The sequence below is a fragment of the Vipera berus genome (genome assembly GCF_964194415.1).
Source record: "Vipera berus genome assembly, contig: HAP1_SCAFFOLD_124, whole genome shotgun sequence".
Taxonomy (NCBI): domain Eukaryota; kingdom Metazoa; phylum Chordata; class Lepidosauria; order Squamata; family Viperidae; genus Vipera; species Vipera berus.
In genome coordinates this window covers 13,030-27,365 of record NW_027673587.1, presented here as the reverse complement: position 1 = coordinate 27,365, position 14,336 = coordinate 13,030, and the positions used below count along the sequence as shown (strand labels likewise).

General features: G+C 48.5%; 1 protein-coding gene across 1 annotated transcript; it reads left to right on the top strand.

Moving 5' to 3' along the window:
- The first annotated feature begins 7,066 nt into the window (after positions 1-7,066).
- On the top strand, positions 7,067-13,477 carry LOC308679296 (GTPase IMAP family member 7-like). The gene is made up of 3 exons (XM_081346905.1): positions 7,067-7,106; positions 9,468-9,514; positions 12,386-13,477. The coding sequence occupies exons 2-3, from the start codon at positions 9,496-9,498 to the stop codon at positions 13,039-13,041; spliced, it is 675 nt and encodes a 224-aa protein (XP_081203031.1). The 5' UTR covers positions 7,067-7,106; positions 9,468-9,495; the 3' UTR covers positions 13,042-13,477.
- The last annotated feature ends 859 nt before the right edge of the window (positions 13,478-14,336 follow it).

Here is a 14,336-nt window from a genome sequence, read left to right as displayed (position 1 = left end):
GAAGGGGGCTGGACTAGACTAGATGACCTCCGAGGTCCCTTCCAACTCTCTTCTTCTAATTTTGTAGGCTCTACTGCTTGAGAAGGGGGCTGGACTAGACTAGATGACCTCCGAAGTTCCTTCCAACTCTCTTCTTCTAATTTTGTAGGCTCTACTGCTTGAGAAGGGGGCTGGACTAGACTAGATGACCTCCGAGGTCCCTTCCAACTCTCTTCTTCTAATTTTGTAGGCTCTACTGCTTGAGAAGGGGGCTGGACTAGACTAGATGACCTCCGAGGTCCCTTCCAACTCTCTTCTTCTAATTTTGTAGGCTCTACTGCTTGAGAAGGGGGCTGGACTAGACTAGATGACCTCCGAGGTCCCTTCCAACTCTCTTCTTCTAATTTTGTAGGCTCTACTGCTTGAGAAGGGGGCTGGACTAGACTAGATGACCTCCGAGGTCCCTTCCAACTCTCTTCTTCTAATTTTGTAGGCTCTACTGCTTGAGAAGGGGGCTGGACTAGACTAGATGACCTCCGAAGTTCCTTCCAACTCTCTTCTTCTAATTTTGTAGGCTCTACTGCTTGAGAAGGGGGCTGGACTAGACTAGATGACCTCCGAGGTCCCTTCCAACTCTCTTCTTCTAATTTTGTAGGCTCTACTGCTTGAGAAGGGGGCTGGACTAGACTAGATGACCTCCGAGGTCCCTTCCAACTCTCTTCTTCTAATTTTGTAGGCTCTACTGCTTGAGAAGGGGGCTGGACTAGACTAGATGACCTCCGAGGTCCCTTCCAACTCTCTTCTTCTAATTTTGTAGGCTCTACTGCTTGAGAAGGGGGCTGGACTAGACTAGATGACCTCCGAGGTCCCTTCCAACTCTCTTCTTCTAATTTTGTAGGCTCTACTGCTTGAGAAGGGGGCTGGACTAGACTAGATGACCTCCGAGGTCCCTTCCAACTCTCTTCTTCTAATTTTGTAGGCTCTACTGCTTGAGAAGGGGGCTGGACTAGACTAGATGACCTCCGAGGTCCCTTCCAACTCTCTTATTCTGTAATTCTGTCAGGTCTCCTGCTCCAGCTGGGGGCTGGGCTAGATGACCTCCGAGGTCCCTTTCAACTCTTGTTATTCTATGATTCTCTAAGGGTCTCCCGCTCGAGCTGGGGGGATTGGGCTAGATGACCTTCAAAGTCCCTTCCAACTTTCTTATTCTAAATCTGTAGGGTCTCCCGCTTGAGCAGGGGGCTGGACTAGATGACCTCCAGAGTCCCTTCCAACTCTCTTCTTCTAATTTTGTAGGCTCTACTGCTTGAGAAGGGGGCTGGACTAGACTAGATGACCTCCGAGGTCCCTTCCAGCTCTTCTCACTCTGTGATTCTCTCAGGGTCTCCCGCTCGAGCAGGGGGCTGGACTAGATGACCTCCGAGACCCCTTCCCAGCTCTGCAAAGAGCAGAGGAAGCGAGGCCGGCTGTCGCGATGGCGAGGTGTGTGTGTGTGTGTGTGGTTGCGTTGCGTTGAGGACTCGCCTGTTTTTACCCGGGGGGGGGGGCTTTGTTTGGAGGGCGGGAGGGGGGTCGCTCAGGATCTCTTTTTCTTTTCGATCACGTGATTTCCAGGCAGCCCGGAGACTTTCACTTTCCTCCCCGCTATGCAGACGGGGCTTCTTTCCCGGGAGGGGGAGGGCGGGAGGACGGGAGGGAGGGGGCCGGGATCCAGTTAAGCAGGGGTGGGGGAGAGGTGGGGAGGGGTCGCAGGTGGGGCGGCCCAAAGGCAGGGGAGAGACTGGCGTGGATGGGTGGGTGGGGGCTCCTGGGGAGATAGGAAGCCGAGGCTTCCGAGAGGGGTCTTCCTGGCTTGCGCAACGGGTTGGACTTGATGACCTCCGGGGGTTCCCTTCCAACATTTGTATTCCATGATTCTGTCAGGGTCTCCCGCTCGAGCAGGGGGTTGGACTAGATGACCTCCCAGGTCCCTTCCAACATTTGTATTCCATGATTCTGTCAGCGTCTCCCGCTCGAGCAGGGGGTTGGACTAGATGACCTCCCAGGTCCCTTCCAACATTTGTATTCCATGATTCTGTCAGGGTCTCCCGCTCGAGCAGGGGGTTGGGCTAGATGACCTCCCAGGTCTCTTCCAACATTTGTATTCCATGATTCTGTCAGGGTCTCCCGCTCGAGCAGGGGGGTTGGACTAGATGACCTCCCAGGTCCCTTCCAGCATTTGTATTCCATGATTCTGTCAGGGTCTCCCGCTCGAGCAGTGGGTTGGGCTAGATGACCTCCCAGGTCCCTTCCAACCTTTGTATTCCATGATTCTGTCAGGGTCTCCCGCTCGAGCAGGGGGGTTGGGCTAGATGACCTCCCAGGTCCCTTCCAACATTTGTATTCCATGATTCTGTCAGGGTCGAGCTGCTGGAACAGCGGCTCGGACTAGATGCCCTCCAGGGTCCCATTCCGACGCCCGTATTCTACGACTCCGTATTGGAGGGTGGTCTCCTGCTCAAGCAGGGGGCTCGACTAGGAGACCTCTAAAGATCCCTTCCAGCTGTTTTTCTTTTTTCTTTTTGGCCATTCTGTAAGGGTCCCCTGCTCTGGCAGGGGGCTGGACTAAATGACCTCCGAGGTCCCTTCCTACTCTCATTTCGTAAGGGTCTCCTGCCCGAACAGGGGGCTGGACTAGATGACCTCCGAGAGCCCTTCCCGCTCTGTGATTCTGGTAAGGGTCTCCCACTGGAGCAGGGGGCTGGACTAGATGACCTCCAAGGTGCCTTCCGGCTATGTAATTCTCTTAACGGTCCCCTGCTTGAGCAAGGGGGTTGGACTAGATGACCTCCATGGTCCCTTCCAACTCTTGTCATTCTATGATTCTGTCAGGGTCTGCTGCTTGGGCAAGGGGGCTGGACTAGATGACCTCGAAGGTCCCTTCCCGCCCTGTGATTCTGGCTAGGCGGGTCTCCCGCTGGAGCAGGGGGGCCGGACTAGATGACCTCCAGGGTCCCATTCCGACGCCCGTATTCTACGACTCCGTATTGGAGGGTCTGGGGAGAGCAAGCCCAGACTTTCAAGAAGAGACTGGACCGCCTTTTCTCCGGAATAGCGGGGGGGGGGGTGTGTGTCTCCAGCTCGAGCTGGACTAGATGACCTTCAGGGTCCCTTCCTACTGTCTTGTCATTCCGGGATTCTGTCAAGGTCTCCTGCCCGAGCAGGGGGTTGGACTAGATGACCTCCCAGGTCCCTTCCAACTCTTGTCATTCTATGATTCTGTCAGGGTCTGCTGCTTGAGCAAGGGGGTTGGACTAGATGACCTCCAGGGTCCCTTCCTACTGTCTTGTCATTCCGTCATTCTGTCAAGGTCTCCTGCCCGAGCAGGGGGTTGGACTAGATGACCTCCCAGGTCCCTTCCAACTCTTGTCATTCTATGATTCTGTCAGGGTCTGCTGCTTGAGCAAGGGGGTTGGACTAGATGACCTCCAGGGTCCCTTCCTACTGTCTTGTCATTCCGGGATTCTGTCAAGGTCTCCTGCCCGAGCAGGGGGTTGGACTAGATGACCTCCCAGGTCCCTTCCAACTCTTGTCATTCTATGGTTCTGTCAGGGTCTGCTGCTTGAGCAAGGGGGTTGGACTAGATGACCTCCAGGGTCCCTTCCTACTGTCTTGTCATTCCGTCATTCTGTCAAGGTCTCCTGCCCGAGCAGGGGGTTGGACTAGATGACCTCCCAGGTCCCTTCCAACTCTTGTCATTCTATGGTTCTGTCAGGGTCTCCTGCTTGAGCAAGGGGGTTGGACTAGATGACCTCCAGGGTCCCTTCCTACTGTCTTGTCATTCCGGGATTCTGTCAAGGTCTCCTGCCCGAGCAGGGGGTTGGACTAGATGACCTCCCAGGTCCCTTCCAACTCTTGTCATTCTATGGTTCTGTCAGGGTCTGCTGCTTGAGCAAGGGGGTTGGACTAGATGACCTCCAGGGTCCCTTCCTACTGTCTTGTCATTCCGTCATTCTGTCAAGGTCTCCTGCCCGAGCAGGGGGTTGGACTAGATGACCTCCCAGGTCCCTTCCAACTCTTGTCATTCTATGGTTCTGTCAGGGTCTGCTGCTTGAGCAAGGGGGTTGGACTAGATGACCTCCAGGGTCCCTTCCTACTGTCTTGTCATTCCGGGATTCTGTCAAGGTCTCCTGCCCGAGCAGGGGGTTGGACTAGATGACCTCCCAGGTCCCTTCCAACTCTTGTCATTCTATGATTCTGTCAGGGTCTGCTGCTTGAGCAAGGGGGTTGGACTAGATGACCTCCAGGGTCCCTTCCTACTGTCTTGTCATTCCGGGATTCTGTCAAGGTCTCCTGCTCGACTTGAAGACCTCTAAGATCCCTTCCAGCTGTTTTTCTTTTTTCTTTTTTCTTGCCATTCTGTAAGGGTCCCCTGCTCTGGCAGGGGGCTGGACTAAATGACCTCCGAGGTCCCTTCCTACTCTCTCGTTTCGTATGGGTCTCCTGCTTGAGCAGGGGGTTGGACTGGATAACCTCCAAGGTGCCTTCCGGCTATGTAATTCTCTCTTTTTTTTTATTAAAAAGTTTTACAAAAACAAAGTTTTACAATAGATCCCCAAACCCCCCCACTTCCCCCCCTCCCACTTCCCAGAGCTAAATACAGGATTATGGTTACAAGAATCATATTCTCAATCAAAATTATGCATAATCTACAATTCACCAAATTCATAATGCGCTTTAACTCCCTTTTAGCATAACTACAAACAACGTACCAAGAACAATGTCCCACTAAAATCTACTCATAAGCTAAATGGAACTTTTTAGTCCCATATTTGTTTTAAATATAATTTATCCATCTCCTCCAAACTGAAAGATATCTTTCCTGGGAATGATCTTTCAAATAAGCGGAAATCTTAGACATTTCTGCAAGATTCGAAACTTTAAACACCCTACTGCTAAGCTTGTAAGCCGCCCTGAGTCTTCGGAGAAGGGCGGGATATAAATGGAATTAAAATAAAAAATAAAATAAAATTCTTCTATAGTGGGCAAACTATCCTTCTTCCAATATTGTCCCACCAGTAACCGTGCTGCCGTTATCGTGTTCAACATCCAGTTAGTTTCTTGAACATCACAATCTACCACAATGCCCAATAAAAACAATTGCGGGGAAAACTTTCTCTTTCTCTTAAAAATCTTTTGAATCTTCCACCAAATTTTAATCCAGAAAGCTTTTATATTTCTACAAGTCCACCACATGGGAAAATAGGTAGCTTCTAAACTACCACACCTCCAACATTTAGACTGTCAATTAGGATACATGTTGGACAACTTCTTGGGATCCAGATGCCATCTATTAAAACATTTTATAAAAATTTTCTCTTCAATTTTGAGCCTGGGCAAATTTAAACATTTCTGACCCAAATTACCTCCCAGGTGTCCGACGAAATTGGTTCCTGAATATTTTGTGCCCACTTTATCATGCAGTCTTTAACCGGTTCCGTTTCCGAATCCAATTCGATTAGAGCATTATATACCCTCTTTGTATGTGCACAATTTAAAATCTCTAATTTGCTTTACTCAATTTTGATCTGTAATTGATCTGCCGAGGCTTCCGAGAGGGGTCTTCCTGGCTTGCGCAACGGGTTGGACTTGATGACCTCCGGGGGTTCCCTTCCAACATTTGTATTCCATGATTCTGTCAGGGTCGACCTTTTGGAGCAGCGGCTCGGACTAGATGCCCTCCAGGGTCCCATTCCAACGCCCGTATTCTACGACTCCGTATCGGAGGGTCTCCTGCTCAAGCAGGGGACTGGACTAGATGACCTCTAAAGATCCCTTCCAGCTGTTTTTCTTTTTTCTTTTTAGCCATTCTGTAAGGGTCCCCTGCTCTGGCAGGGGGCTGGACTAAATGACCTCCGAGGTCCCTTCCTACTCTCTCGTTTCGTAAGGGTCTCCTGCCTGAGAAGGGGGTTGGACTAGATGACCTCCCAGGTCCCTTCCAACTCTTGTCATTCTATGATTCTGTCAGGGTCTGCTGCTTGAGCAAGGGGGTTGGACTAGATGACCTCGAAGGTCCCTTCCCGCCCTGTGATTCTGGTAAGGGTCTCCCGCTGGAGCAGGGGGGCTGGACTAGATGGCCTCCGAGACCCCTTCCAACTCTTGTCATTCTATGATTCTGTCAGGGTCTGCTGCTTGGGCAAGGGGGCTGGACTAGATGACCTCTAAGGTCCCTTCCAACTCTTGTCATTCTATGATTCTGTCAGGGTCTGCTGCTAGGGCAAGGGGGCTGGACTAGATGACCTCCAAGGTCCCTTCCAACTCTTGTCATTCTATGATTCTGTCAGGGTCTGCTGCTAGGGCAAGGGGGCTGGACTAGATGACCTCCAAGGTCCCTTCCAACTCTTGTCATTCTATGATTCTGTCAGGGTCTGCTGCTAGGGCAAGGGGGCTGGACTAGATGACCTCCAAGGTCCCTTCCAACTCTTGTCATTCTATGATTCTGTCAGGGTCTGCTGCTAGGGCAAGGGGGCTGGACTAGATGACCTCCAAGGTCCCTTCCAACTCTTGTCATTCTATGATTCTGTCAGGGTCTGCTGCTTGGGCAAGGGGGCTGGACTAGATGACCTCTAAGGTCCCTTCCAACTCTTGTCATTCTATGATTCTGTCAGGGTCTGCTGCTAGGGCAAGGGGGCTGGACTAGATGACCTCCAAGGTGCCTTCCCGCTCTGTGATTCTGGTAAGGGTCTCCTGCCCGAGCAGGGGGCTGGACTGGATGACCTCCAAAGGTCCCCCTCCAACTCTTTGGCTTTCCCTGGCTCAGTCAGGGGCTCCTGCCCGAGCAGGGGGGGGGGCTGGACTAGATGACCTCCGGGGGTCCCCCCTCCCAGCACTTTTCTGAGCGAAGGAAGAAAGACCAAGACCAAGGCTCCCCCCCCCACCTTCACCCCCCCCCATCCTCCCCGGTTTCAGCAATGGAAGCCATCCACTCCCGCAGCCAATCGGACGGGGTGGGAGGGGCGGGGGTGTGGTGGGAGAGACCCCGCCCCCTCCCTTCCCTGCCCCGCCCACCCCCGCCTAGAGAAGGGCGATTTCCCCCGAGCCAGAAGCGAAAGGATCGCGCAGCCCAGCCGGCTGGAGGCTTCGCTCAGGTGGGTGTCCGACCGGTCGAGAGTCCGGGGGGGGGGATAGAAAGCGGGGAGGGAGGGAGGGGGCTGCAGTCGCGTTGCCCCCCCCTATTTCCAGCAGGCAGAAGGAGCAGGAGGGGAGAGGGGGGGGGCTCGACGTCCCCCACCCACCCACCCAGTCAATGAGTGAATGGGGAGAGAATGGGGACCCCCCCCACTTTTCCAGAAAGTTTGAGGACTATTCTATTCTATTCTATTCTATTCTATTCTATTCTATTCTATTCTATTCTATTCTATTCTATTCTATTCTATTCTATTCTATTCTATTTATATCTATTCTATTCTATTCCATATTTTCTATTCTATTCTATTCTATTCTATTCTATTCTATTCTATTCTATTCCATATTTTCTACTCTATTCTATTCTATTCCATATTTTCTATTCTATTCTATTCTATTCTATTCTATTCCATTCCATTCCATTCCATTCCATTCCATTCCATTCTATTCTATTCTATTCTATTCTATTCTATTCTATTCTATTCTATTCTATTCTATTCTATCTATTCTATTTATATCTATTCTATTCTATTCCATATTTTCTATTCTATTCTATTCTATTCTATTCTATTCTATTCTATTCTATTCTATTTTATTATTCTATTCTATTCCATATTTTCTACTCTATTCTATTCTATTCCATATTTTCTATTCTATTCTATTCTATTCTATTCTATTCTATTCTATTCTATTCTATTCTATTCTATTCTATTCTATTCTATTTATATCTATTCTATTCTATTCCATATTTTCTATTCTATTCCTATTCTATTCTATTCTATTCTATTCTATTCTATTCTATTCTATTCTATTCTATTCTATTCTATTCTATTCTATTCTATTCTATTCTATTCTATTCTATTATTCTATTCTATTCTATTCCATATTTTCTACTCTATTCTATTCTATTCCATATTTTCTATTCTATTCTATTATTCTATTCTATTCTATTCTATTCTATTCTATTCTATTCTATTCTATTTATATCTATTCTATTCTATTCCATATTTTCTATTCTATTCTATTCTATTCTATTCTATTCTATTCTATTCTATTCTATTCTATTCTATTCTATTCTATTCTATTCTATTCTATTCTATTCTATTCTATTCCTATTCTATTCTATTCTATTCTATTCTATTCTATTCTATTCTATTCTATTCTATTCTATTCTATTCTATATTTTATTATTCTATTCTATTCTATTCCATATTTTCTACTCTATTCTATTCTATTCCATATTTTCTATTCTATTCTATTCTATTCTATTCTATTCTATTCTATTCTATTTATATCTATTCTATTCCATTCTTATTCTATTCTATATATTCTATTCTATTCTATTCTATTCTATTCTATTCTATTCTATTCTATTCTATTCTATTCTATTCTATTCTATTCTATTCCATATTTTCCATTCCATTCCATTCCATTCCATTCCATTCCATTCCATTCCATTCCATTCCATATTTTCTATTTCTATTTCTATTTCATTCCACTGAGGAGGCTGAGGGGGGCGGGATTAAGCCTTGAGGCCTTGTGGGGCAGTGGATGATGGGCGGGGCTGGGAGAGAGGGCCGAGACCATCCGACCAATGGTCCAATGGGGACAGTCCTTGGAGACTGTCCAGCTGCAAGTGCCTCAGGAGCCACAGGTAGTCCTTAATTTACGCCCATCCATTGAGTGACCAAAGTTGCAACAGCATTGAAAATCAGTGACTTTGGCAAGTTTTTCCCACTTAACACCCATTGCTGCATCAGCAGCTTGCCAAGCGACTCGTATTTACGACGGTGGCAGCCTCCCATTGTGTGTGTGTGTGTGTGTGTTCGTGCTGATCCACTTTTGCCATCCTCCCAACGAGCAAAGTCAAGGGAGAAATGGGATTCCCCGATCAGCCGGGTTACTCTCTTAACCGCCGACGCGATTCACTTAACGACGGCGGCCAGGGAAGCTGTAAAACGGGGCAAAACTCACGGAGCAAATGTCTCGCTGAGCGACATAAATTTTTTGGGGGGAGGGCTTAATTGGGGGGGATCGTAACTCGAGGACTTGCCCGTATGGAGCGGGACGGTGCCCGACGTTTCGAGAATCGGGGGCACCCCCCCCCAAAGTGTGGGACCACAAGAGTGGAAGGGAGGATTGAAAAGGAGGTGGGGAGAGGACCAGAGGGGTCAGCCTCAAGGGTGGTGAGGGAGGGGGCGGGCTTCTTTTAAAGCCCCTCCCCTCCAATTCCTGCTTGTTTGTTCTCGGGGAGGACGGTTGGTGGCTATCCTCGAGCGAAACAGCCTCCCCTTTGGCTGATTTTTCGTTCTCTTTTTATCCAGAAATTGTGCCGTGCGACGTCGTCTGGAAATGGCTGGATGCACGCAAGGTAAAGTCTTGGCCCTTGGGGGGAGGGCTTGGGGGGGCGAGGTGGGGGGTGGGAGCTGCCGTCTTGGGTGGAGGAACTGGCTACGATGCCCCTCATGGTCAGGAGACTCGAGCAGTTCAAATGAGTGATCAGGATTTAGGGCAAGCTTCAGTTCGCTAGAAGAACCTGACCTACTAACGGATCGAGGGGAAACGAGCGGGAGAGAAGAAAGGCGTTCCTGGTGGGCTGGATTTAGATCTCTTGCGGGCGGGCAGGGATTTACGGCGGATGACGTGGATGACGTCTCCCTCTGGCTCAGCTTGGGTATCTCCCACAATAGATGGATGAATGGATGGATGATAGATAAATCATAGAAGAGAGAGAGAAATTATAGATGATTCATAGAGATGGATGGATGGATCGATGGATGGATGGATCGATGGATCAAGTGCCAGGGAAATCAGGAGATTTAGGCAGTTCAAATGAGTGTCAAGATTTATTGCAAGCTTCAGTTCGCTACAAGAATCTGACCTACTAATAGATCGAGGGGAAATGAGCGGGAGAGAAGAAAGGCATTCATGGTGGGCTGGATTTAGATCTCTTGCGAATGCACAGAGATTCATGATGACGCGTTTGAAGCCTCCCTCCGGGACATCCTGCTTATCTCTTACTATAGATGGATGGATGGATGATAGATGATGATTGATAGATGATAGATATACAGACAAACAGATAGATATAGATACAGATAGGTGATAGAGGTAGGTAGGTAGGTAGGTAGGTAGGTAGGTAGAGAGAGAGAGAGAGAAAGACAGACAGACAGACAGACAGACAGACAGAGTGCCAGGAAAATCAGGAGATTCAGCCAGTTCAAATGAGTGATCAGGATTTATTGCAAGCTTCACTTCGCTACAAGAATCTGACCTACTAATGGATCAAGGGAAATGAGCGGGAGATAAGAAAGGCATTCAAAGTGGGCTGGATTTAGATCTCTTGCGAGTGCCCAGGGATTCATGACTGATGACGTGTTTGACGCCTCCCTCGGGCACAGCCTGGTTATCTCTTACTATAGATGAATGGATGGATGATAGATGATGATAGACAAATGATAGATGATAGTTATACAGACAAACAGATAGATATAGATACAGATAGATGATAGAGGTAGCTAGCTAGATAATAGATAGATAGATAGATAGATAGATAGATAGATAGATAGATAGATAGATAGATAGATAGATAGACAGAGAGACAGACACACAGATAGATAGATAGATAGATAGATAGATAGATAGATAGATAGATAGATAGATAGATAGATAGATAGATAGATAGATAGATAGATAGATAGACAGACAGACAGACAGACAGACAGACAGACAGACAGAGTGCCAGGAAAATCAGGAGATTCAGCCAGTTCAAATGAGTGATCAGGATTTATTGCAAGCTTCACTTCGCTACAAGAACCTGACCTACTAATGGATCGAGGGGAAATGAGCAGGAGATAAGAAAGGCATTCAAAGTGGGCTGGATTTAGATCTCTTGCGAGTGCCCAGGGATTCATGACTGATGACGTGTTTGACGCCTCCCTCGGGCACAGCCTGGTTATCTCTTACTATAGATGAATGGATGGACGAGAGAGAAATCATAGACAAGAGAGAGAAACAATAGGTGATGCGTAGTGGTAGATAGATGATAGGTTAGACCAATAGATTGTTGACCCGGAATTAGGGGACGGTACCGGAACTATCAATTGTGAATATGTGCAGATGGCCCTGCTGTCTTTGGGCACTTGGAAAAGTCCTGGATGCAGGATCACGAAAGGCCAGCGAGGAAAACACCCACCCGGAGAACATACGATCTCTTTAGGGAAACAGCCAGAAGGGAACATGTTTAGCTCCTTCTGCTCTCTTATCTACAGTGTGCCAGACTTAACTGGGGGAACTCTTTAATCGTACGCGTGTCAGCTTTGCCGGGGTGGATCGCTCATGTAATCCGAAGGAATAAATACAAGGATTCCTTCTCGTTCGGGGCTGCTCTCTTTTTAGAAGAGCCCGTCTTTGGTTCAGCTGAACAAAAACGTAAAGCTGGAAGGCAGCGTCGGGTTTCCTGTAATTTTTTTTTTTTAACCAAGCAAAAGCTCAGAACCCGTATATCGTTTTTGGCGAGCCTGCCTTCCAGGAGAGGTGCTTGGTTGGTCCTAGGGAGGCTCAGGAAAGGGGAAGGCAACGAGCGCGCTCCGGGATTTCCTGGAGGTGCCCCGCTTCTTGGCTCCCCGCTGTGGTTTTTAACAGAAACCAGGTTTGTTTTGTTTTTGCTCTTTTCGGATGCCTTTTACTTGCTTCCTGCATGCTCGGGAGGGCTGAAGATAAAGTAGGACACACAGGTATACATTACTTTGTTCCACCGGCTTGCCCGGGGGAGTGTGTGTGTATGTGTAAATGTGTGTCTGTTTCCTTGAATCATTTCCCACTGTTGACCAGAAAAGGGGGGGCGGGCGCGGAAGGGTTTACGCCAGCCGCACCTAGCCCCCACCTCTTTTTGGGGGTGCTCGGGGGTACTTAGAAAGCAAGGGGCAGAGAGAGAGAGAGAGAGAGAGAGAGAGAGAGAGAGAGAGATCACATGCCAGGAAAATCAGGAGATTCAGCCAGTTCAAGATTTATTGCAAGCTTCAGTTCGCTACAAGAACCTGACCTACTAACGGATCAAGGGAAATGAGCGGGAGATAAGAAAGGCATTCAAGGTGGGCTGGATTTAGATCTCTTCTGGGCGAGCAGATATTCATGACCGATGATGCCTTTGACCCCTCCTGCAGGCTCAGCCTGGTCATCTCCTCTCCAATGTTGCTGACCGATCCCCTTCTTCTCTCCCCCTTCCCTCTTTGGCTTGTAGGGCCCGAACGGAGGATCGTCCTGGTGGGCAAAACCGGCAACGGGAAAAGCGCGACGGGAAACACCATCCTGGGAAGTCAAGCCTTTGAGTTTGGGATGTCCCCCAAGTCAATAACCTGCACCTGCCAAAGGCAGGAGACGCACCTGCAGGGCAGGAAGGTGGTGGTCGTGGATACGCCCGGCTTCTTTGACACGGGACGTTCCCAGCAAGAAATTTCTGCCGAAGTGAGACGATGTGTGAGCATTTGCTCGCCGGGCCCGCACGTCATCCTGCAGGTGCTTTGCCTGGGCCGTTTCACCCAGGAGGAGAAAGAGGTGGCTCAGCTGATCAAGGAGATCTTCACCCTCAATGCCAAGAATTACATGATCCTCTTGTTCACTCGTAAAGATGAGCTGGAAGGTAAACATCTGGAGGAGTTCCTATTGGAGGGAGATGACTCTCTCCTGGATCAAGTGTCGGAGTGCGGGTACCGGTTCCTGGCTTTCAACAACAAGGCCCAAGGGGCAGAGCGAGAGAAGCAGGTGGCCCAACTGATGGATATGATTGACAAACTGGTGCAGATGAACAGCATTGCTCCTTGTTACACGGAAGACATGATGAGATCCGACAAACGGAAGCTGAAGAGGAGCTTTTACTGGCTGTGTCCTTTTTTCTGACAGACACGGGAAAGTCTGATGGAGCTTCTGCGCCAAGGTGGCAATTGCAAAACGTCTCCCCTTCGCTCCGGCTTGCCCTGAAGAACATCAAGGCAGGACAGCCTTGAGGTTCTTTCTCACCCTTTCCTGTTTCCCTGGGGTAAATCCATGTTTTCCTAACCGCTGCCACATATTTATTTGGGGCGGGGGGGGGTTCCCAATCTGTCAATCCTTCGAGGTAAACCAGGCCAAAAAACCACCGACACAAGAAATATTAGACCTGATTGGTACAGATTATAGTAGCAGTATCTTGAAAACGTCTCCCCTTCGCTCCGGCTGGCACTGAAGAACATCAAGGCAGCCCAGCCTTGAGGTTCTTTCTCACCCTTTCCTGTTTCCCTGAGGTGAATCCATGTTTTCCTAACCGCTGTCGCATATTTACGGGAAAGAATGTACTTCAAACTAATTGGAGAATGTGATCTATGACTGTTACATGGGGGAGGGAATTGTGCTTTGATACTATGTCCTCAGGGGAGGGGAACTGTTTTTTGGCTTCGATTGGGTTAGTGCCGAAGCTACGCTACTCAAATAAAAGATTGTTTCAGGTAAACAACGTCTCAACGTTCTTTCAAGAGTTTCATCTGTCTTAACCGTGACAGAAATATTAGACTTTATCAGTACCGATCATACCCTAGTGGCAGAATCTTGAAAACGTCTCCCCTTCGCTCCCGCTGGCACGGAAGAACATCAAGACAAGGCAGCCTTGAGCTTCTTTCTCACCATTTCTTGTTTTCCTGGGGCAAATCCAGGTTTTTCTAACAGCTGGCACATATTTATTGGGAGGGGGGCCTTCCCCATCTGTCAATCCTTTGAGGTAGACCAGGCCGAGAAACCACCAACACAAGAACTATTAGACTTTATTGGTCCAGATTATACTAGCAGAATCTTGAAAATTTCTCCCCTTCGTTCCGGCTGGCAGTGCAGAACATCAAGGCAGGACGGCCTTGAGGTTCGTTCTCACCCGTTCCTGTTTTCCTGGGGTGAATCCATGTCTTCCTAACCACTGCCACCAGTGGTGGCATTCAAATATGTGAACAACCGGTTCTCTGTGTTAGATGCTGCTTCCGGAAGTCCATTCTGGGCTGGGGCAACAAAACATTAGCTACCGGTTCTGCCGAAGTGGTGCGAACCGGCTGAATCCCACCACTGGCTGCCACATATTTTCTTGGGGACTTCTCCATCTGTCAATCCTTGGAGGTAGACCAGGTCAAGAAGCCACCAACACACAAAATATTAGACCTGATTGGTACAGATTA